The sequence below is a fragment of the Mytilus californianus genome, unplaced genomic scaffold (genome assembly GCF_021869535.1).
Source record: "Mytilus californianus isolate M0D057914Y unplaced genomic scaffold, xbMytCali1.0.p SCAF_8, whole genome shotgun sequence".
In the NCBI taxonomy this organism is placed as follows: Eukaryota; Metazoa; Mollusca; class Bivalvia; order Mytilida; family Mytilidae; genus Mytilus; species Mytilus californianus.
The window spans coordinates 94935435-94961538 of NW_026262734.1; the positions used below are offsets into that span (position 1 = coordinate 94935435).

The window sequence follows — 26104 nt, forward strand, 5'->3', positions numbered from 1 at the left end:
GTTTATAGTATACAGTACTATCAAGAAACCCAAAGACTTGTTTCACTTTTTGTCATACAGTAAACATAAATTAGTAAGAAAGAAATAAAAGAAAGGGAATTGTAGCAAGTCTAGAGTCCTAACAGTACCCTATGGATGCTTACACCCTCGTTCATTGGTGTCTGGTTGATAGTTGTCTCTTAGGCAATGCTACCTATCCTATTTTTTTGTCTCACAGGTGCGAGAATGGGAGATGGGGATTACAATCCAGCGGCAGGGTTAACTATTTCTACCTTGTATGCAGATGCCTTATGTTACAAAAATTCTGTTTGTCAGATGACCATTGTCCTTGACCTCATATTCATGTTTCAGCAACTGCCTGAAATTTTTTTGTTTGTCATGTGAAATACTAGTACTTACTCATTTATTGTGAGTAATAGAAAAACTATATTTGATATATGGGATCCTTGCAAGGTCTGCATGTCAGTCAGGGTTCACCTGACCTCAACTTCATTTTCTTGCATCATAAAGTTAATTTTTCATTGTCAAGTCTGTATCTCAGATACTATAAGCGATAGGTCAACTATATTTAGTGTGTGGAATGATTGTAAGGGGTACATGTCAGACTGTCTGGTTTCATCTGTCAGCCTCGACCTTGTATTCGTGGTTCATTGGTCAATGTTAAATGACCGCCTCGGTGGTCTAGTACAAAGCAGGGTTACTAGTAATAATCATATTACATTAACATGTTCTTGTCCCAATATGCATATCAATTTGCTGCTGGACGTTAAGCAGCCATCCATTATCATCATCATCATTGGTCAATGTTCAAATTTGTGTGGTTTGGTCTGTATTTCAGATACTATTAGCAATATGTCGGCTGTATTTGGTTAAAGAATGATTGTAAGGTGTATTATGTCTGTCCGACAGGTTTCATCTGACCTTGACCTTTTTTTCATGGTTCTTTGGACAATGTTCAATTTTACCGGTTTGGTCTATTTTTCAGATACTATAAGCAAAAAAGTATAACAAAAATACCGAACTCCACAAGACAAATTCAAAAAGGGGAAGTCCATAAAAACTGACAAATTCAAACACTATCAATCAACAGAGCAAGTGAAAAACAACTACCATATTCCTGACCTAGTACAGGCATTTTTAGAAGAAAATAGGGCCACTATATTTGATGAATGGAATGATTGTTAGGTGTGTATGTCTGTCTGGCATTGACGGTTGACCTCATTTTCATGGTTCATTGGTCAATGTTCAGTTTTCACAGTTTTGTCTGTTTATTAGATACTACAAGCAAAAGGTCAAGTATAGTGGGTGTATGACTGTATGCAATGATTGTTAGGTCATGTATGTTTGGTGTATGGAATGATTGTTAACTGAGCTTGACTGTCTGGCAGGGTTCATCTGACCTTGACCTCATTTTCATGGTCATTAGTCAATGTTCAGTTTTTATAGGTCAACTAAATTTGGTGTAGAGAATGATTGCAGTGTTCATGTTGTATGGAAGGGTTCATCTGACCTTGAGTTCATTTATATGGTTCATTGGTCAATGTTCAAAATTTCGTAATTAGGTCTGTTTCTCAGAAACTAGAAGAATAGTCTAACTATGTTCGATGTATGGTATAAATTCAATCATGATAAGTAAAGCAGGCTAGACATTTCAGTGTGTCCACTCTTGTTAAATCAAAATGTCTTCTGCTTATTAAGTGTCAATCTGCCTATTAAGAATCAGGCAGTGGTGAAAACATGACAAACAAAAACCCACTCAGGTTGACATTAATTTATGTTCAAAATGTATAATGGTGCACGAATATAACATTAGTTTCATTTTCCTGTTCTGGTAATTCAAGATATTATATGGTTGAAATGCACTAGAAATTGACAATTAAGGGGAGCGAACTCCGTAATTTGCTATCAGTCTAACCAAAAGTTATCTAGAGATTTCTCGAGTTACCAGACACACAGAAATGAATTACCTACCACTTCTGACTCAGGATAAGGATAACTTCAAAATAGGATGGTTTAGTCAGTGGGTTTTTTTCGGTCATGTTTTGATTTTTTTTTAAATTGCCTGATTCTTACAAAGACAAGCACTTAATTGTGTTATTGGGTTGATGTGTTATTGACCTTTATCCAACATCTTTTTTTTTGGCACTTGTATTTCAAATTCACCTTTACCCTATATCTCTGTACAGCAGATTTAGCCTGAACTTTCTTTTCATGGCATCACCCGTCCTCATACTTTGTTACATTGGCTCAAAAAACAGAGTACAGAATTTTATTGCAGATTCACAAATTGTTTATTTCACATTTTGAACCACAATTAAATAACAAGCAATAGCAACATTATTGGAACAAAACAAATGTACTACTGTAAGAATAGTCCTGGAAAATGCTATCTATGTTGTCACTATGATATTACGTAATTTATTTTAAATAAATGATGAACCTTAAAACTAATAACATTTTTCATCTCCAAAGTATTATATTAAAGCCATTCAAATTTTTTTATGGATATTGGTATCATCTTTAAAAAAGTTACAGACATAAAAAAAGACAAACTTATGGAGTGGCGCAAGCATGTGACCCCTGAAATAAATAAAAAAAATTTAAAAAAAAAAAAATGGGGGTGGGGGGACATAAAAGACATCAAAATTTGTTCTTAGGTTTGCACTCTATAATTTTAAATCCTGGATTTGCATCCAGAAACTTAAATTTTTATATCAAAATTTAGACAGTCAAACTTCCATAAAAAAAAATTAGATTTGTTGAACACGACCGCATTGAGATTGATATAAATTTAATTGTAATGTTAGTGATAAATTTCAAAAAGTGGACCACTCGAAGCAAAATTACTTCCTGATTTCCTAGAATTCAGAATAATTTAATTGTGAAGGATACAACTAATAACCAAACAGGACATAATACATTACAATGTACATTTGTCTGTTCCTATGTAACAAAACTTGTGTAACCACAAATACAGCTATGATACAGTTTGGATGAAGATATTTTGTATAAAATTTTCCTGTTTTACTATTCATTAATTTCATTCTCATCCTATTTTTTTCTCTCTTGTTTTTCTTCTAATTTGATTTTTTTTTTGCATTCTTCATTTTCTAGTCTTTTTTTTGTATAAAAGGGAAATGGAAGGTTGAGGACTAGCCATATTATGTATCTATTTTTTTATTTTTTTCGTATCCGTTTTTTTTTTTTTTTTACATTGATATTTATAGATTATTGTTGGTCATCTCAACGAGATTGATTTTCTCGCTTGAGCCAGTACGGCGAAAGTGAGAAAAGCAATTGAGTTGAGATGACCAATGATAATCTGTTTATCGCTATTTTGCCTACAACGACGTTGATATTTACATTGACAACGGCACTACACCCTTAGTTTCTAGCAATAATTTTTCATATCACTCTACTGTGCTGAGAAAGGAAATTATCAGTCAGTAAGATCAAAGGAAAATTTCATAAAATAGCAATAAAATCTATTTATTGTTAACATAAAATTTTGTAATTATGGAAATACACAATACATGCAATATCTTCATCCAATCTCTGTCAATAACGTTATTATGTCAACAAGAGGGAAAAATAAATAGAACATGAATATACACTGTAAGCAAGAAATTGCTCTAAGCACCGTTAAAAAACATGATTTATACTCATGTATAATAAAGCTATTAATAAAACCATGTAAAGACAATTTAAGTTTAGTTCATTTTAAACATTTTTAAAACAAATCTAATTTTTCAATTCTATAAAAATAAAGAGTATTTGAATCAGTATGAAAAAAAAATCTAATATTAATTTCCATTTGATGTTTCTACACTCTAAAAATGAGTTCTAGACATCTTTCAATTTATTATTTATTCTTTTGTTTTTTTTACTTTACTTCATCAAAATATGGACAAATTAAGTCTCAATTATACCATACTTGAATCAAATAACAATATTTTAAGAATTATCTAACATCAAACTTAAAATGTTTACATGGCTTTGTCAATATTACAAACATTGCACATTTTACATGAATACCCGAGTAATTCTCAAAGCAGTATAATATATCATAATTATCTCCCCTTACAACAGGAAAGAGGAGATTTACACTGGTATCAGTTTTGGCATCATAACAAGTTATTACCAATCTTCTTTTTTACATTCCTATCTGATTATGCATTATGAAAGACAAGTATTTTCTTCAATTATGATTCCTTAATTTCATAATTCAAAATTGGTAAAGAGTTACCTCACATAAGTAATTTGGATATCTTTTAGAAATCATATTTTATACAAAAACACTCAAGCCTTTTTTTTATTGACACTGAGATTTCATACTTATTTTTCAATATTGCAAAGTAATATTTTTACTTTTGCATAAAAATATTCTTGAGCCTATCTCACTTTCAATTATTCACCCTTTTCGTTTTTTCTGCAAATTTAATTAATGGGTGACAACTTATAAAATTATCAAATAAAATATGTTTTTTCTATTTCTGAAACCGAGGCTTGAGCTTTTTATCATACTATTTATACCATATAGATATGTTGGACATCTTGGATTATTTTAAGTTCATACCTGAACATCAATCATCTTTCCTCAGTTACCATTGTAACTGTGGTAAATAAGGAATATTATCTTCCAGTGTGGCAGAGCTGTTTTACAAAGAAGGACATTGAGCTTGGTTTCAAACATTGACAATGTTTATGACTAGAATACAGGACTCTTAAGACTAGTAAAATTCAACATTTGGCAAAAGTACTGGTAGTTATCTCAATTGTTAATTTTTTTCTTAACATTCTGACTAACTATTAATTTTTCATAGACTATGGAAAAGAGGTAGACAGGGGATAGGTCTATCAGGAAACAGAAACCAGTTGTAAAAAATATAAATACTGTATTAACTTAGAATGCGGTTGTTTTTACAGTGATCTGGAAATTAGTCTGGTAATTTCAAAGCTTGTTTTACAGGATACAGTTGCAACTGAGACATTTTTAAATGGATATGCCCTATGTTTTCATCGAAAGATGTTTCCCAGCTTGATGTGCCCTATTTGTCTTATTAAATTCAGAAGCAACTGGATCTCATTAATATACAAAGTAATTCCTAATTCATTTTTTTGTGACCATATTTTTCCAGAAAAAATAATTTGTGATTTTGGGTCATTTTATCATTTGTGTCCCAAAATGAAAATAACTTCATATCATTGGTTAAATTTCCCATGTTTAGAATGTTGTTAGCCAATCACAGTTTTTTTCTTAAATGTGATTCCCCAAAATGAAAATAACTTCACATCATTGGTTGAATTTCCATTGTTTAGAACGTTATTAGCCAATCACACTGTTTATTTCTTAAATGTTATTCCCCAAAATGAAAATAACTTCATATTATTGGTCGAATTTCCATTGTTTAGAATGTTGTTAGCCAATCACAACTTTTTTTCTTAAATGTGATTGATGCTATGAAGGCTTTGTCCGTGAAAGAAATGATGTAGACTTTGATTTTCTCATTGAAATGTGTTTTTTCAATTGTTCTAAAACTTGTTCTTTCACTGATTGTTCCTTTATTCTTTCTTTCAACTGGAAATCTAATAAATCCTGCATGTCAACCTGAAAAAAGAAGACCTAAAAAATCAAGCAATTTTAGTGAAATATAGATTTCACCACTGCAACAAGTGTGTTACGATACTTCTCCGATCGAGACAGTTAAATTTTAATATTTAAAGCGCGAGGCTTGCAGAGCTTTTTAAATAATCAAAATTCAACTGTTGAGCATGGAAAAATATCGTAATACACGAGTTATAGTTCTTTATATGTGATGTCATCAGGCATGGTAGCCTTTTTTCATGACGTCACAATAGGAAATTCAGAAGAAACCAAGAAAATTTGACGTCGTAATTAAATTTCGACCAGTAATTTGCCGAGAACAGATATTTCACTAGTGAGGAGAAATAATTTTCTCACACCGATCAAGTAATGTGAAAATAGCGCAAAAATTAGAGAAACAGGTTATCATGTTTTATTTTTTTAAGTATTTTATACGACCGCTTTGATTTCTAAAGCAGCATTTTGCTGTTAAAATATTCAGGTTGATTATGATTACCGGTATTGTTTGCCTCAGGTGTCAAGTCATTGGTGAAATATTAACTTTTTTTTTTTGCATAATACTATACAGTAGGTTATTGTGCTGTGTGTAAAAGTTGCAAATTCAAAAGTGAATAGTAAATGAAACTTTTAGCAATCAAAATTGTTTTGGGGATATATGGATAGGAAAATAAATTTTATCACAGATACAAACTTTAAAAAAATTGACAAATAGATTCACACTAGTACTTGAATCACACTTTATCACAACAATATTCTAATAACTGCAAATGAGTATTCCCTGTTTTTGCTATGTAATAAAAACCTGAATTTCAAACCTTTAGACTACAAAGACTATAAATTCTAGGCTTGGAATAATTAAAACCATAACATATCAATAAACATGTTTGTAAATATAAAAAATGTTATTTGTGTGGCTCATTTAATAATATTTTTCTTTATTTTTCATAAAAATGAAAGTTCTTTTATTAGTCACCTATCAGGAATGACTCTGATCAAATTCATCTCCCATACTTGTCATTGATCAAGTTCTTGTGACAAATTTATCTCCCTTACCTGCAGTTGATCAAGTTCTTGTGACTAAGTCATCTACCCTACCTGTCGTGGATCAAGTTCTTGTAAGTTGTGACTAAGTCATCTACCCTACCTGTCGTGGATCAAGTTCTTGTAAGTTATGTCTCATATTTGCCATTGATCAAGTTTTTGTGACTAAGTTATCTCACTGTCCTGCAGTTGATCAAGTTCTTGTGACAAAGTTATCTACCCTACCTGTAATTGATCAAGTTTTTAAGATTAAGTTATCTTCCCTACCTGTTGTTGATCAAGTTCTTGAGATTAAGTTATCTAACCTACCTGTCATTGATCAAGTTCTTGTAATTTAGTTATCTCCCCTACCTGCCACTGATCAAGTTCTTAGAGTAAATTATCTCCCCTACCTGCCATTGATCAAGTTCTTGTGACAAAGTTATCTCCCCTACCTGTCATTGATCAAGTTCTTGTAATTTAGTTATCTCCCCTACCTGCCACTGATCAAGTTCTTAGAGTAAATTATCTCCCCTACCTGCCATTGATCAAGTTCTTGTGACTAAGTTTTCTCCCCTACCTGCCATTGATCAAGTTCTCAAGAGTAAATTATCTCCCCTACCTGCCATTGATCAAGTTCTTGTGACAAAGCTACTTTTTGCTGAATGGCCTCCATTAGTTGCTCATTCATTGATAATATATCCAGTTTTGACTTGGCTAATTCCACTTCTGTTTTATTCTGCCTTTTTTATAAAAAAAAAAGTGTCTTTGTTTATTATAAATATGTACAATCATATTTGAATGACATTTAACCCAAAAGACAAATCACTCATATTTTGAAATGTTATATCTATAAACTTGTAAGAAATTCATGGTATAAAGATTATTAAGCTGCAGTGAGGCTGAGTGTGACTTGCTTACCTTTCCAGAGCACTAGAGATCAAGTTTGTGGGGTTCTTGTTACTCAGTCATTAGTTTTCTTTGCAGTGTTTTGTAAGCTGTTGTATGTCTTTTCATTTTTTTAGTTTTTGCCATGAAATTTGCTAACTATTGAAATGTACACGCATAATAAATATTCATATCTTATTTTTTTTTAATTTACCATAATAAACTGTTTCATTTTCAAAGATGTAATAATCTGCTTAAATCATAGGAAATGCAGACAGATTATCTTACATCAGTTTCACCCAATTTCCTTCAAATGAAATTTGATTCTAGCATATGCAAGCCTATAAATACAGTGTGAAATAAATAATGATTGATTGATTTTTGGTGTTTAACGCCACTTTCAGCACTATTGGCTATATCTTGATGGTCAGTTTTTAGTGGCAGAGAAGCCAATGCGCCTGGATAGAACCACCAACTTCAGTCTGAAAACTGACATTCCTAGCCACTTAAGATTTGAGTTGAACGCACCTGCTAGGTAAAGGGTTCAAACTCACATTCTCAGTGTTGACAGGCTAGTGATAACAGTAGTTTGACTACTTAGACAACCTCGGCCAACAAGGCTTAAATTACTGTAAATTCAGAAATTATTGCGATGTTTTTATTATTGTGAAAAATGCGACAGGGTTATAATCGCAATAATTTTAACTCGCATTTTGAAATTGTTTATATGCATTAAACAGGATTTTTCTCAATTACCGTAAAAATTAAAATCGCATTTTAGTCTAAATTGACAAAATCGCAATAATAAATACACGCAATAATTTCTGAATTTACAGTAATACAAAATCTTTAGAAGCAAGAAAACCAAAACATCTCTGTTTTCTTCCTATTAAATGATAACAACATGTTTGCACCTCACTGTGATTTTACTTTAGTTAACTAATCTTTAAATTTACACCTACTTTTCTATAGCCATATCTCTATCATTTCTGGCCTCCTGTAGGAGGTTGTCTGAACTTAGACTCCTGGTGTTATCCTGAAGTCTGTCTCTTTCAGCTTGTAATCTAGACAGTTCCTCATGTTGTAATGTCAGCTGAAAAAAAATAAGCATTACAATATCTTAATTGGTAAGCAGGCTAATAATTAAGTGCATGGGGCTGTCCTGAATTTGCTGTGAGGTGTGAGTGCGTTCTCCATGCTGAAGGCCTCACTGAGACTTTGAAGAACAGCGATAAAAAATGAGATCCTCTACTTAAAGTTTTGTTAAGTGCATGTAGGATTACTTGTCATGAATTAATGCACCTTCTATTCAATATTATTACAATGAAACAGTCTAAACCAAATAATTTCAGTATTGATATTTTGTTCAGTTTTGTCAGCTAAATTACTGAAGAATATTCATTGTATTCGAATAAGACAGGTTTCCAAAATTTAATACAGTATTCTGTTAAGACTGGTTTCACTTTATAAAATTAATATTTCTAAAGTTTTTTCTCATTATTATAGGCGAATTTAAGAAACACTAGTAATTAATACCAAATGAGAAAATATTAACCTCAACGATTTAGTTCAAGATTTCTGTAAATTTCTTTCAAGTTTATTGTTTTAATTATTTGATCTATTTCTTATCTGATCATACAATCATGACCTTAATAAAGTTTTATTTTTTTTATTGATTTTTCATGTGCATGTTTGTGAGGTGGAGACTAAATGTATTGTGACATACATGTATTACCATTTATTTCCTATAATCTATCTTTCAATTTCTATTCCTCAATATATCATAGACTTACCTCAAGTATGGAAATCTGTTTGACAATCATATGAAAGTAAAAATAAAATTCAATTATTTGAAGAATATTTAAGACATTATAAGTTGTAACTTTATTATTTTAAATTCTGGATCATTATGTCATTTTTTGTTCAGGATTTTCTTCCCCATTCTAGTCTTATTGATCAAGAGGTAATGGTTGTGAAAGTAGAAGCCGCATTTATATGAACTTCATGAAATCACATAGAATTTGATGGCAGTAATGGCTGTCTTTTTTCTTTGTGTCAGAACAGTCTCAGTTCTTTGTAAAGTGTCATATTAAACCTAATTTAAGTGTATATACTTTTTATTGTATTCTGGTAGATCTTGCATCAGAGCTCCTAAATCAGATTCTCTGTTTTGACTAGTATTTTTTTTAAAGATTTTTTTTAATGAACATCTATACCTAAAATAACAACATTTATCTTGTATTTATTACATTAGAAATCTATTCTGTAATTCTAGTACAACTTTCTTAACAAGAAAAGTTCACAATTTCATCAAACATCACCAAACAATATTATATATACTACATGTACATATTTAAAAATAACTTGAAGATTTGTTATCATCTCCTCATACAACACTGTATTATGAGATTACTAGAAATAATCCTTCAAAGATTACTGAACTGAATTACATTACAAACTACACCTACAAAGATGTGTATACTGATTGATTGATTGATTGATTGATTGATTGATTGATTGACATTTAAAGTCCAGCAGCAAATATAACATGCATATATGGAGTAACATGCTTAGAACAAGGAATTATTTGAATCTGGAATAATTTTGAATTCTGGAAAATTGATAACAAATGTTTTGTGAAAACTAACCCAACTATAAATAGGGTTATCCATGGGTGCATGGCTAAGGGGGTAGTTAACTCTTACTGAAATATCAGTGAAAGTAACTTAACGTTTGCCATGCGTGCATGGCCAACCCATTAAAGTTGGGTTAGTTTTCGTCATACATTTCTATTCAATTTTCCAGAATTCAAAATTATTCCAGATTCAAATAATTCCTTGTTTTAGTCAGATTTGTAACAAGATTGGTCATTAGGTAAATGTACATGGGAAGAAAATAGTATTCTGACTCCAAGTTGATTAGCTTTAGCTATTACCGGTACTCATAATAAATGATAAATCTCCCATCTTTAGCAGAATATCAAATAAGTTAAATTTTGGAGTCTTCTTCTTGATCCAACAATATATTGATCAAACCAACAAACTCCAGCATGCTACCACAGAGGTGGTTGATAACATAAAAAAAACATGCAAACTACAAAGAAGTATATTCCAATAAACATGCTATATCACTGTGACTTTGAGATGAAGAACAGCAATAAAAGAGCTGTTTCTTTGCCTTTTGTGTTTTTTGCTGTCCATTTACTGATTTTGTGTCATGGATGGATACCCCATATCCTTTGTTTTTCTATTATGTATATCGGTAAGTAAACTTTTGTTTGTGTGACCATGTAACCTCTTATTCTCATGTTAGCTTATGCTTGTTTTGAGTGCAGAATGTTTTTTTTGCTATTATCCTCAGTAACATCAACAAAAGGCTTTGACATTGGTATATGATGCTTCACTGTAAAAGCATTTAATATGAGGAAGATTGGTCAGTTTTATTTACGAGGAAGACTGGTCAGTTTTATTTACGAGGAAGATTGGTCAGTTTTATTTAAGAGGAAGACTGGTCAGTTTTATTTACAAGGAAGACTGGTCAGTTTTATTTACGAGGAAGACTGGTCAGTTTTATTTACGAGGAAGATTGGTCTGTTTTATTTACGAGGAAGATTGGTCAGTTTTATATACAAGGAAGATTGGTCAGTTTTATTTACGAGGAAGACTGGTCAGTTTTATTTACGAGAAAGACTGGTCAGTTTTATTTACAAGGAAGATTGGTCAGTTTTAAGAAGGTTGACACAATTTAAATGCAGTTCCATTATCTTGAAAGCTTTCACATGAAAAATCTTGCTCAGTGTGCCGGTCTAGTACAAAGCAGGATTCATATTCATATCTAAATATGTTTTGGCCCTTGATATGAAAAGATTACCTGCATAATGCTTAAAATCAATCATCCATCATCAAAATCTTTGTTTGTACAATAAAATGAGAAAAAATATTATACAACCTACAAAAATGTTTACGCTATGTATATAAAAATCCTACAAAGCTAAAAAATTACTATTCCAATACACATACTATGTTAGTAAACAAATACACATTCTATGTTAGTAAATCTTTGTTACCTTTACCTTGTTGGTCAGATGACTCAACTCTTCTGTTTTCGTCTTCAATTTGGAATCACGTTCAGATAGTTCAGTTTTGACCCTGTCAAGGTCATTTTGAGCCTCCACTAGATCAATTCTAAGTTCACCAATTTGTTTATGTAATGTAACCATGGTTTCCTCATCATCTGATAAGTTTGTTTGGACTTCAGTACATGCAAACTGCAAAAATATGATTTAATAATAGATCCTTTCACATGTACCGATATCAAAATGTAATATTTGTTTAGAAATTCGGTGGTAATGTCCGACATATTAGAAGAAAAGTATTTTTGTAGATAACAACTTGGCACGGATTCAGAACGTGAGTTCTAGCTAGGGTCTAGGGAGTTCAACCTATAAAAGAAGGCTTACATCCTAATTTTGTCAATTTTTACATTAAAAAAGCTATGAATCACCAAAAATACTGGACAGTTTAACATAACACATCAACCACCAACATATAACTTAGGAAAGTATAGAAGTCTAAATTGTTTGCCCAATAAGTTACAATATTGAATCAAATGGCTTCCAGCCGTTTTCTGCTGTTGCTATTGGTTTGGATTTACAGGAATATTTTCGCCTAAATTTTGTTGAGAGATTTTTGAATCCTGGTCTTTTAAGTGATCATGTAGTTCAGCTATCAGGGAACAAATGCTTTAATTTTATCGTTTACATTTAAATTTCAAAATCAGACCAATTTGGGGGAAAAATTAACTGATTTCTTATGATTTTGTCGTGTAAAGAAAACATAAAACAGTTATTTTTTCCAAAATTTGTACGAATTGTAAGCTTGATTTTACTTATATTAGTTGCTCTTACTTGACTGAGTAACAGAATGTCCTACCATAAAGCAGGTAAACCTGTCAAAAATTATATACTCTTACGGGTCAAAAGTCAGTATATGAAAATAGTCTATACTAAAAGTATTATTTTGAAATTGCATATGGGATATCAGGAACAAATACTTACATGAGATTTATGTGTGATCATGTTCTGCATGACTTCTCTGAGATCTTGTAACAAGGGAGATAAGATACCCACTTTGTAACCACCTGGATACTTGTCTACTGGTTTCCCACAGTCTTTACACAATTGTTTCAAATGGGAATAAACATTCACTAATTCTTCTTTCAGCTAGCAAAGAGAGACAAGAAATTGGTGTAATGTAAATTATATAGCAACCAAATTGTTAACCCGAATAATACAGTCGTTATATTACGCTCACTATCGATCACTACATTAACCTCGAAAGGCAGAGAGAATCATAGATAGTAATAGCTTGAATTATTTGAGTTACCAAATCATTAAGAGCTTACGATTCAAGCATAAAATGGATCCATTTATTCTGAAATATACTTTTTTTCAAGTCATGGTTATTTTTATAGTTTGTCTGATTTTATTTCCTCATTCATTCATGACTGTAATTCAGTAACATGTCAAATTGTACATCACTTGAGAGTAAGGAGCAATATTTCATAACTTTGAATTATTTTATTACTATTTCATTAAATATTATGAACATACGAATTGGAATAAATGCTTAATCTTGAGGGTAAAATGGATGTTGAATCAAATTGAACACCTGAACATAACAAATTATAAGAATCCCTGCTCATTTTAATTGGTTGAATAATCTGAATAAATCCATTGTTGAATTTCGTTTACTATGATCAATCCTGCAGCGGACACCGACTGATAGATGGCACTGTAATTATTCAAGTAAAGCACCTTTCGTTAGATCCAACATTTATTGCTTACCTCATAATCAGTGCAGTAATCTTGGGAAGCATCTTGAAAATCAGATAAAAACTGTGAGTCTGTTAAAGCTTGAGGCTCGGTGAATTCTGTCAGCAGGTCATGTGATCTATGAACATTAGAAACATCCTCATCATCACACTCAAATTCATCTTCTTCCATCATCTCAGCTAAAGACATGGGATAATCTGACGAATACTGAAATATAAACAAAATACATAATGTTTTAGGTTTTATTTGGACTAATCATTTTTTGTTGGGATTTATAATTATGCATGATAGAATGAAAAATGAAATATAAAACAATAAACAAACCTTTAAATATTAGTTGTTTTGCACTTCAAACACTGTTGACTTGGTGATATGCTGACAACACATGAGGACTGTTGTTTATTTATCTACTGTAAATTCAGAAATTATTGCATGCATTTATTATTGCGATTTTGGAAGAATGGACTAGGATATGAGATTCATTATTGCGATTTCAGGAAAATCTGCATACAGATATAAGTATCAGATATCAAAATGCGAGTTCTTATTATTGTGATCTTCATCCACTCGCATTATTCTTATTATTAAAAACCTCACAATAATTTCTGAATTTACAGTATTTAATATGTTTGCATGTTTAATGTTAGAATTTGATTTCTTTTGAGTATTTTCTTTTAATTTCATGTCCATTAATTTTGCTTATGACAAATAAAATGTCATCAGGTAAAACATTTCTCTTCAATTAGTAATTGATATTATGATTGACTGAAAATGTCTTAGAGAATGCTAGCCCTACTGTGATATTAGATCTGAACCAATCTGTACATGCAGATGACCATTGTCTACTCAGACAGCTGTGTCTATGATGCCCCAAATAATGTCTTCAGAAGAGCATTAATAAAAAAAAAATGCTCTGCACATCACAGCTTGATACAACAGCAGATATCAAACCCTGAACAGTTGGGGCAAGTTGGACACAACATTCAAGCTTGATACAGCTCTGAATTTGGATTGTGATTAAATATTTGACACAGCATAAGTTTCTGACTCAGAATGAAGAATGTTGTTTAAGAACTTTAAAATTTGAAATTGGACATTTACCTAAATGTTCCAATATCCAAAATCTAAATACATGGTTAAATTCAGCATATCAAAGAACCACAAGAACTCAATTTTTGATGAAATCAAACAAAGTTTAATTTGGACACTTTGGACCTCAAGTTGTATTAAAAATATGAAGTTGCATTAAAATGTATGCATTTACCATAGATGTAATAGGTTTATACATCTATGCATTTACAAACATTTGAACAGGTAAAATTAATAAAACAATCTTTTTTTTAATAGTTGAAAATAAATTTATTGCACAAATGCTGTCAACACTAAACTCAACCACAATAGCTTTAACCTGCATTTACCCTGATAATGTTAATATCTATAAGAACAGTGTTTCCTATGGATAAGAGCAATGTTTCCTGATTTCATTAGTAAAATACATTAAAGATCAATATACATTTATTAATCCAGATATACTTTACTTCCCCAACTGACTAAAATATTAAATAGCTTGTTTGTTCATTAGCATGATTTGAGTGCGTAATTTTTTTCTATTTTCCTATGTTGAGTTTTGTCATTATTTTCAAAGGTCACAAACATGACATTCTTTATGTAAAATTAATTGTGAAAATATAATTATCTAACATGATGGAAGGAAACTTATTCATCCCTTGCATGGAGCTAAATGATTATGTTGCATGAAACACATTAAATAAAGAACATCTTGCAAGGAAGCAAATAAGATAAAATAAAATTACATGTTGCACAAAATAACACTAGACCACTCAATGTTATGTTATTATACTAATCTCTACAAACCTGAGATGTAAAATCAGGAGGTGGTGTTGAAGGTGACATTTGACAAAGTTCATTCGTCAAGGGTTGGGATTCATGGTTGCTAGGTGATAGTTGTGACAGTTCATTAAACAAGGTTTGTGATTGGTTGTGACTACTAATGGGGGAGGAGTGAGCAGATGACCTTGATGCAAGGTGATGAATCTGAGCCTGGAGCTGTAAATTTGTTTCCTGGAGTTCAATGATGTCTCTTTCTCTATTTTGTACCTAAAAAATAAAACAAACTGGTCAATAACAGTTGTTTACAGTTCATTCTACCATGATATCTAATTGGTATCTATCTTGGTTACTTTACCTGAGGGGCCTGATGGGTTATTTTTGTTCTTCGTGATCGGCGCATTTTCGCTATCGTGATCCGTTTTTCTACAGATTTTTTTTTTTTATAATTTCGTGATCCGTGATCATGGAAATTTATTTTCTGTGAATCGTGATTGACAAAAAAATCAACTCGTGAATCGTGATGAGACCCCCCCCCCCCATCAGGCCCCTCTTACCTGAGCTTTACCGTCAAAAAGTGTTGGTTCCGTGTTGACTTTATTTCCTTAAATTGTCAGACAGAAAAATACCCAATTTTGAATGTGATTTTTTGTAAGATATACATGTATAGTGTGTGATTTCACACTTTATGAAATCAATTCATGTTTCTTTAAACTGATACATATTTAATTTCCAGCAGTACATATATATTACATCCATATTCAGCATACATGAGAACATGTTTGTGTGATATACATGTAAATATGAAACCAGCTTTCTACTAAATTGACATGATGAGGCCATGACAAATATTGAAATGAGGAAATGCCTTTGCCCTCTGGATATATTTTATGTTATCAATAATATTTAACATAAGTCAAACTGTATCATTTGATCATTTTTTTTAAGTTATTCGTATACTCCTTTACATTGTTCTGCTACACAAAAACCCCATCCAGACCCTTATTATTACATACATATACAGACAGTAACCCCATCCAGAACCTTATTATTACATACATATACAGACATAAACTCCATCCAGACCCTTATTATTACATGTATACATATACAGACAGTAACCCCATCCAGACCCTTATTATTACATACATATACAGACAGAAACCCCATCCAGACCCTTATTATTACATACATATACAGACAGAAACCCCATCCAGACCCTTATTATTACATACATATACAGACAGAAACCCCATCCAGACCCTTATTATTACATACATATACAGACAGAAACCCCATCCAGATCCTTATTATTACATACATATACAGACAGAGACCCCATCCAGACCCTTATTATTACATACATATACAGACAGAAACCCCATCCAGACCCTTATTATTACATACATATACAGACTGTAAAAGGCAGAATTCAGAAAAATGGTTTCCTTATGATTTTTGGAATTATATAACAATATTTAGCAGATAGATGATCAACATTTAAATATCTGAAATATTGTAAAAGTTTCTACTGAAATAGTAAGCAGATAATTTTATTCTGGTTTTATTTTATGAGTTATCTCCCCTATCACAATGCACCAATAACAGAATGATTTTATTTTTGATTTTTTTTAAATTAGTAACAGACATAAAGAGTTTATTTCTATTTTAAATGGAAATTGAACCCCATCCAACTCATGGTAGGTTTTTTTTTTTACTCTACTCTTATTTGACAAGGCAGAAGGGTGCATGGTGATTCTATCCAGATAATCTGGCTACTTCCACCAAAAAAAACAGCTGTTAAGATATAGCCAAGAGTGGTAAAAGTGGCATTTAACACAAGCAAACAAACAGGCTGTTCTTTTATTACCTTCTGTTCTGTTTCTCTCTTTGTTCTCTCTAACATTAATATTCTCTCCTGAACTTCTTCGTGACTTGATGCCAACCCATCTCTTTCCTCTGTCACCAAGGTAATCCTTTTCTCAAGCTCACATTTTCTTTTACTCAGCAAGTTTATCTATAAGCATAATTACTAAAGTAAGTTTTAAACTTAATAGACAAAGGTTACTTTTCTAAATTGTCTCCTTTTTTAAAATGTGTTTTTTCACACTAAGGTTCAATGAAGTATGGAAGCAGCTGTATGGATGTCATTTAAAACAAGGTATATTATGCTGCAAAACTATGCAAAATGCTTACTTTTGTAAGGGTTATGTACATATATGGGGAAAGAGTTTTCATGGGACTATAAAGAAAAGTTAATAATATTTAAGATATGATTTAGGGGGGCTTGAATTCATACTGATTTTACTACAGGTACGAAATATTTAACTGTATTCTTAAAAACAAACGACGTGGGAGAGTGATATTACTTGCCTAAACAAATCATAATGATGCAGATGAGCTGAAATACAATATATTAATATTTTACTAGGGGTGTGTATGCAAAGAGTTTTAGAATCTTAAATTAAATTAAATATTGAGACTGATGGGTCACTTTTCTCTTTTATTTTTATGCATAGATTTACTGTTATCTGTTTTGCATGTATAAAGCTGAACTATCTAAATTATCACCTATTATAATAAAGCTTAAGACTTTTTTAATATAATTTTTTTTTCAATCTAAGTGATTTAACATGATATAAAAATATTACCATATGAATTTATGAATTTGTTCATTTACATGAAAGTCCCATATATAAATTGCATTTATTCTTTTTCAGGGATAATTTGTAATCATTTGCCATGCAAGATGGCTAAATACGCCCATACTACATAATGAATAGTTTGAATGTCCCTATGGTATATTTCGCCTCTTTTATTTTTTATCCTTGTTCCCCATTAAATTTTATTCTAAAATCTGAAATATTTTCTACATCATATTATCAATAAGTAAAAAATAGAATGAGACAAAAATAGATACAATACATTACAAAATTCTTGTAACTACATAAAAATAAAAATACTGTATCAATTACTGAAACCAATTACGTAAATTCTTTAACAATGAAGTTCTACTAATACAGTTGATTAAAATGACCAAACGGAATAAACGACACAATAAACCTGATAAACAACTATTATTATATCCAGACGTAGTATTATTTAAAGGTTATTGTCATCTGTGACCATGTTTTATAGTTATCCCAGTAGGTTAATGGCGATTTCATACGAGTTAATTCTCGGCTTGGTAATAAAGCTATATATAGTGGAGGACAATCGGGTGAACAGAGAAAGGAAATAATAGATATATGGGTCATGATAGAATACTGTTAATCTCTTTTGCAATGTTTTAATTATTATGAAAATTGCAACAGGTTAGGTTTTGCAAGAATAAAAGCTTGCATTTCACTGTTTCAATAGCATTATTTCTATGGAACGTTTCCTGAAATTGCAAAAGTTAATCTGGTATTTTTTGTCAGTTGTTCAACAATCGCTATAATAAATACACACAAATTTTCTGAATTATCAGTATCATAATTTGTATATGCCCTATGAATGCAAAAGTAATACATGTATTATCTGGATTTTCAAATTTGGAAAAGTTTGTGGAGATACATACGGTACCCTCCTTTATCTTTAACCAATACTGTGAACTGGATTCTAACATGCTAGCGCACAAGATAACAGTCCACAGTAAGACATGGCACCCTTCCAATAGATATTGATCCAACCAGTTGTTGCTCTTATTCCTAGAAAATTCTTGAATATGTTTTTTCTTGTATGGTTCAATTTTAAGTTACAAATTACTGCCAAAATACAATTATTGTTATTGATTTACCACAATGGATGTCCATAACAAAAGTGCAAAAATAATGTTATATTATATATATATACATGTATATATAGCTTTCTGACACACTAAAACAGTCAAGAGATTAAAGCATCACTATTTCCTCAGGAGAATTCGTGTAAATTTTATTGCTTTAGATTTTTTTTTTGTGGTTGGCAAAAAGCAGACGTACATTTGTTGTTTAAAATTTAACCCTGCAATCTGAGGCTATTTCAGAAAGACTTCTTTTTTTAAACCTCCTCTGTTGATGAAACAGGCATTGACATACATGAAGGATGCTCGATCATTAGAACAAAAGGAAGTTTTGCAAAAATAAATACATGGATAATAAAAGAATAGAGTTCCAATGTCCTCCACGTTGCACATATTTTATCTATCCAAGGGCAATAACTAAAAAAAGTACTTTTTTTTTGTTCTTTAAAACAATTTATAAATATCTTAGAAAAATGCAATTTCCGTTATAATTAATTTTTCCAAGGGGCATAACTCGTTAAAAATATTTGATCAGTACTTATTTTCGAAAGTGTCAAAAGACATTGCCGATATAAATCTATGATATAAGTTTCATAAAATTCTATTTCCAAGAGACATAACTCTTTTAAAATAATCAATTGGCACAGATTTTCGAACTCATCAAAAAACATTGATGATATAAACCTATGATATAAGTTTCATAAAATTCTGGCAAGAATTGTACACATGAGAGCACTAACGATGCAATTTTCCATATAATAAAAACTTCCAAGTGGCATAACTCTTTTAAAAATAACTGATGGGCACTAATTTTCAAACTTATGTAAGACATTGCTGATATAAACCTATGATATAAGTTTCAAAAAAATTTGGCAAGAATTGAACACATGAGAGTGCTAACAATGCAATTTTCCATATAATTAATGTTTCTAAGGGCATAGCTCTTAAAAATAATTGATCTGCACTGATTTTCAAACTCATCCAAGACATTGCTAATATAAACCTACGATATAAATTTCATAAAAATCTGGCAAGAATTGTACACATGAAAGCGCAAACAATGCAATTTTCCATATAATTAATGTTTCCTAGGGGCATAACTCTTTTAAAAATAATTGATCTGCACTGATTTTCGAACTCGTCCAAGACATTTCTGATATAAACCTACGATATAAGTTTCACAAGAGTGCACACGCTGAAATGTCTCACCTTCTTTACTAACCATTGATATTATATTGATAGTCCTAAATATAAAGCTTTACTACAACTATCACATAAACTTAACATGACCCAAGAAAATGAGGTCAAGGTCATATAAACCAAACAAGAAATACATGTACACCTTACAATCATTCAATACACTAAATATAGTTGACCTATTGCTTATAGTTTCTAAGAAACAGACTTAACCAAGAAAACTTAACATTGACCAATGAACCATGAAAATGAGGATAAGGTCAGATGAACCATGCCAGGCAGACATGTACAGCTTACAATCCTTCCATACAACAAATATAGTTGACCTATTGCTTATAGACAGACCAAAACATAAAAACTTAACACTGAGCAATGAACCGTGAAAATGAGGTCAAGGTCAAATCAAACCTGAGAGACTGACATGTACATCATAAAATATTTCCATACACCAAATATAGTTGACCTATTGCATATAGTATTAGAAAAAAAAGACCAAAACTCCAAAACCTAACTTTGACCACTGAACCATGAAAATGAGGTCATGGTCAGATGACACCTGCCAGTTGGACATGTACACCTTACAATCATTCCATACACCAAATAATGTAGACTTATTGCATACAGTATAAGAAAAACAGACCAAAACACAAAAACTTAACTATAACCACTGAACCATGAAAATGAGGTCAAGGTCAGATGACACCTGCTAGTTGGACATATACACCTTACAATCCTTCCATACACCAAATATACTAGACCTATTGCTTATAGTATCTGAAATATGGACTTGACCACCAAAACTTAACCTTGTTCACTGATTCATAAAATGAGGTCAAGGTCAAGTGAAAACTGTCTGACGGGCATGAGGACCTTGCAAGGTACGCACATACCAAATATAGTTATCCTATAGTATTACTCATAATAAGAGAGAAATTAACATTACAAAAAATCTTAACTTTTTTTTCAAGTTATATAAGTCACTGAACCATGAAAATGAGGTCAAGGACAATGGACATGTGACAGACGGACACTTCATAACATAAGGCATCTATATACAAAGTATGAAGCATCCAGGTCTTCCACCTTCTAAAATATAAAGCTTTTAAGAAGTTATTTAATGCCGCCGCCGCCAGATCACTATTCCTATGTCGAGCTTTCTGCAACAAAAGATGCAGGCTCGACAATAAAAACCAGCAAGAACTGTACACCTGAGAGCGCTAACTAGACCAGACGGACAGACGCCCTGTAATTCCATGTCCCCCGCAACACGTTTCTTAGGGGACAATAAAAAATATAAACCAGATTAATTCAGTCCCTCACCGTAATTGATCTCTCCTTCTAGCGAGGATGTAGCCATAGGATCAGTGGAATACATTAACTGAATTATTCAGGTTGATAAAATATAAAATTATTTAAAATTTAAAACCTAATAATCTTAGATGATATATGATAAAATGAACAAAAACTTACCTCTTCCTGTAAAACTTCCAACTGACTAATATGAAAATGCATGGACGATTTCCGGCACAACATTTGTTCACGTAAACCCTGCATTTCAACCACAAGACCTTCTTCATGAACTGAAGACTGACGTATTTCCTCCTTTAATCGTTCATTTTGCACAGTTAGCTCCCTTATTTTCTCGGTGGCAGCTTTATCTCCATTGTCGCTATAATGTTGCTGTGTCTGAAGTTCGTGTCGTAATTGAGAAATGTCATACTGTAATTCCTTAATCGTATTTTCATATTCTACCTCTGTTTTTTCAAGTTTCAAATGAAGTTCATATTTTTCCTGTTGAAGTTCCTGGTAAAAAAAAAAATTTGTCATTAAATATATGTTCAGTGTGAAGAATAAATTTTGACTGAAGAAAAAAAGATTGATTTTGCTGTATAAAATGACTCAGTTTATAAGTTAACAACACTTGTAAATAATAGCAATAACCCCTGACCAAAAAACTGCTGTATGTATTAGATACACCTTGAGGGTGTTAGCCCAAATGGGTGTATCTAATTTACACCAAGATATTATTTCAATATTTTTAGGAGGGGGTCTTTCAGCGGTTTTACCATATGTTATTGAAAAGCACGATAAATGAAGGGTATCCAATTTCATTTAACCACATCTTGGTGTAAGTATGTATATTCTTGTAAATAAATGTCAATTCTTATATTGAAAGCAGACGGCAAAACTTTGGACATATTACCATAAACAAAAGAGAATTTTTCTTTATATTATTTCTGTGAAGCTTATTTAAAAATATTCTCCTGATTTAAAATTTTTAATTGCTGAACTGATGAAATAGAGCCGATATCACACAATTTCTGTGTTTAAACGAGGAATTTACAAAAATCATATAAAATCGATTTAAATGCAATAATACATATAACCATAAAATTCATATAAATTTGCTAAAAAGGTGTTACTTCTTTAAAGAAGAAAAAGCAACAACCTCAGCAACTTGATTTATGCCCTTCAACTTTTAATATTTTTGACTTGTTCTGAATACAATAGTTGAAGTAAATAAATACTATTTCTTCTACAAGAAAGTAACAATTGAAACTAGTACTTTTAACAATATGCATGAATTAAGAAATAAACTTGAAAGAATTGCAAAAACATCCTTTTAGAATTGAATCTTTTGAGGAATTGCATTTACCATATTTATCCAAGGATTCGTATAATATTTTTGATTTACCTGAATTTGGATAAAAAAAATAATTAGTATAAATGTTATTTCAAAATGCACTATTTTTTATGCAGGCCAAAATTGAAATTAAAATTGTTTGATGTTGCCTACCTACCCACCTAAATAGCAGCCTACCCAAAACATTTTATGACACAAATCGTTTCAAATTTTTTAAAGTTTTTTTCATGCTCTAATGTCGTTTTCTTGTTTAAACTATGTAACTTATGTTGTTGGCCAAAAAAAAATAAAATCCCTACTTACCTACCTACCTACCTACACAACCCTAGAAGTAATGGATAGGCAACATCAAACAAAAGAATTTGTTAAGAGTTGCCTTATGTAGTGGCAAAGCAGTTTTGGAATTTCATTCTGAAAACTAAAGTTAAACATCATAAAAAGGTTGGTTTAAAGTTAGTAGGGATCCATTTGTCAAAAATGAAAACATAAACAAACGATGGTAAGAATTTGTATAATGTCCATATATTCTTAAATGTAAGTAAGATAGTCAATTAAATTCATCCAAATCTGTCTTAATATGTTATTGTATATCTTTAAGAATGTCACTTTTTCAATTTTCTTCGTCGTTTACGTCACTATTAATAGTGTGTTCAATTACAGGAACAGCAAATATTTCCCTTCATATAGAGCGCTTCGATCCAGAAGAATTGCTGTCTTTGTCCTATTAGAATAGAAATAATTCATGAGGGCTTGAATTTATATTCATTTTACCAAGGGTTGGCCCTGTATGCTGATATTTTACCTTTTGCTGTCGCTCGTGGTAAAATAATATGATAAAGGGCCAACCCGTGGTAAAATCACGATAAATTCAAGCCCCATGAATTATTTCTTAAACATAGAACTTTGGAAAATGTAAAAATGTTCCGTCAGAAAATCATTGAAATCTTAGTAGATGTTATATTGCAATTGTAGACTTTAACTAAATCTAATTTTGATTTGATCAGTAGACCAGTACAAGTTCAACGTTTGGATTAATGATGTCAGAATTAGAGAGACTTCATCAAATTTAATTCATGTGCAGCATAAAGCAAGGTTGTGCATTATAATGTATTGGTAACTTTAGATGAAGAACAATATATGCACACAGATGTTTGAAATTTTATGTAAAATTATTATAATTTGATTATCATATAAATACATATATCTACTTACTATTTACAAATAATGGTAGACTGATCATCAGAATAATGTACTTTTTTTTATATTTGATTTAAACTGCTAATGCAGTAGGTTCTGAATAGGGGGTTCATTCATTTCTTTATCTATAATTTATGCCTTAAGACCATGTTCCTCAATTCTTTATCTAATTTGCCCTCCATTCTCTATGCTTTATTTTATTTTGCCCATTATCCTCTATTCTTTTTTTATATTGCCCATTATTTTGTATTCTTTATATTTTAGCACCTCCTTATTCTATATTCTACATTGTTTTGTCTATTTTTCACTATTCATTATTTTTTGCCCTTTATTCTACACTTTTTGCTCATTATTCTCTATCCTGTAGACCCTCATACAGTTGCCTGACTTCTACTGAATCATTATTTTCTTCAAATTTTCATTGAAATGTAGGATATATATAAATCAAACTTACTGTGCGTACAATTTAATCTAGTTTTGTTTTAACAATTTTGAAAAATAAAATACAAAAATTTCTTTCTTAAGTTTTGTTATTTGGTTTGAGGTGGAAGGTTTTAATTTATCCATGAAACACATAATAGAAACTTTGAAGATATTTATATAAGAAAAATAACTTTAAACGAATTGAAAGTTCTTTAACCAAACAAATTAGAAAAAAATCATAGAACTTGCATGAAATATTAGCCACTGGAAATTAAGCAACCAACAATCAATAGAACTTGAAAATTTCTTGAATCCAATTTTAACACAAGAACAAAATTAAGACTACTAATACACAATTATAGTAGTCTCTGAGATCAAAATACATTACTTACTAATATGTGTTGATTCTTTTAAACATCTTGAGTATAGTAGATAGAGTATATATATGTATATATATATAAAAGTAGTTCATTAACCATTGAGAGGTTGTGGGGAGGGGGGACACCAGAAAGGTATTGTTATGGGAACAACAGGTTTCTTTTTTTGTCAAATGTCAATTTGTAGTTTGGGATAAAAAGAATTACCACCCAACACTCATGGCACTGTACAATGTAAATTCTCCTTTCTTGAAAAATATTAAAAATGAAAAGGAACACTATGTGGATCTATGTGGATTCTGACAGTCTCCAGACTTTAGAAATAGAAAGTAGCTTTCTTGAGAAAAAAACTCCTCTGAACCATAATTAGAAAGTTTTACATCAAATGAAAAAAACTCTAACAATAAGAATCAAATTTAATAACAATCTTTTTTTGAAATCTATTCAACAGTTCACTGGAAAACCATACAGGTTGACTCAGATCTCAGAGATTACAGGTATTATGAAATAAATTATTTCTTACCTCTATCTTATGAGCAAATTCATCTGCTATTTGTTCATTCCTTCTCTCTAGTTCATCATTTCTTTCTAACAGAGCTTTTCCTAATTCAGCAGCCAAAACCAAATCCCTTTCTTTTTGTGCAAGTTGACCATAAACGTCCTCCTCCTCACCTGCTACCACCTGGATGGGGATTTCATCATCCCCCGAATGTCTCCTGTCCCCCATGGCTTCAGCTAACTGGTAATAGTTATCTATATCTAATCGAAACTGGGACGGTGACGGGTCGTCCTCAAAATGACAAGCACACATGGTTGTTGAAATCTACAAGCCGTCATCTACAAAGAAAGCCATGATGTCACTTTCTAACTTATCATAATTAAGTCAAAATTAATAATTAATATATGTTCAAAAGGTCAGCCTCTTATTTTATTATCCAATAAGACTATAATACTGATGATCTAACGAAGTTTTTTCTCACCTTGATGCTTTTGTTTACTCCCTGATGGATAATGACGTGTTGATTTCAAACTATCGATCTAGAATGACTTTTTATTTGCACCTTGTATAAAAGACATCTCACCTGGTCATGATGGGAGACAACTCTATTCATTACCTGAAGGGAAATCTCTTATCTTTTATCTAAAGTATTGAAACTGTTTACCTGTAATTTTAAATCATTATGGTCGTTTAAGTTTTTAACAATATCTGGAGGGATATATTAATAACGCATATTTATCACTTTGTAAAGTGGTTTTTATAGAAAATGTTGCATAAATCAGGTATAATACACCAACGTGTACCAGGTTT

The 26104-nt window shown here is 31.2% G+C and overlaps 1 protein-coding gene across 3 annotated transcripts; it reads right to left on the reverse strand.

Moving 5' to 3' along the window:
- Positions 1-2267: 2267 nt before the first annotated feature.
- Positions 2268-25891, reverse strand: LOC127713053 (BICD family-like cargo adapter 2). 3 transcript variants are annotated; one of them, XM_052219653.1, is made up of 12 exons: positions 25776-25891; positions 25319-25632; positions 21625-21957; positions 17065-17211; positions 15222-15464; positions 13359-13553; positions 12570-12734; positions 11586-11780; positions 9307-9321; positions 8476-8606; positions 7248-7368; positions 2268-5623 (listed from the first exon to the last, which is right to left on the reverse strand). In XM_052219653.1, exons 2-12 carry the CDS (start codon positions 25604-25606, stop codon positions 5459-5461), a joined length of 1998 nt encoding a protein of 665 aa, XP_052075613.1. In that variant the 5' UTR covers positions 25607-25632; positions 25776-25891; the 3' UTR covers positions 2268-5458. The 3 variants fall into 3 exon arrangements, with proteins under 3 accessions (XP_052075613.1, XP_052075614.1, XP_052075612.1); XM_052219654.1 differs by having other exon boundaries at positions 2268-5608; positions 11580-11780; XM_052219652.1 differs by having other exon boundaries at positions 11580-11780.
- Positions 25892-26104: the final 213 nt, after the last annotated feature.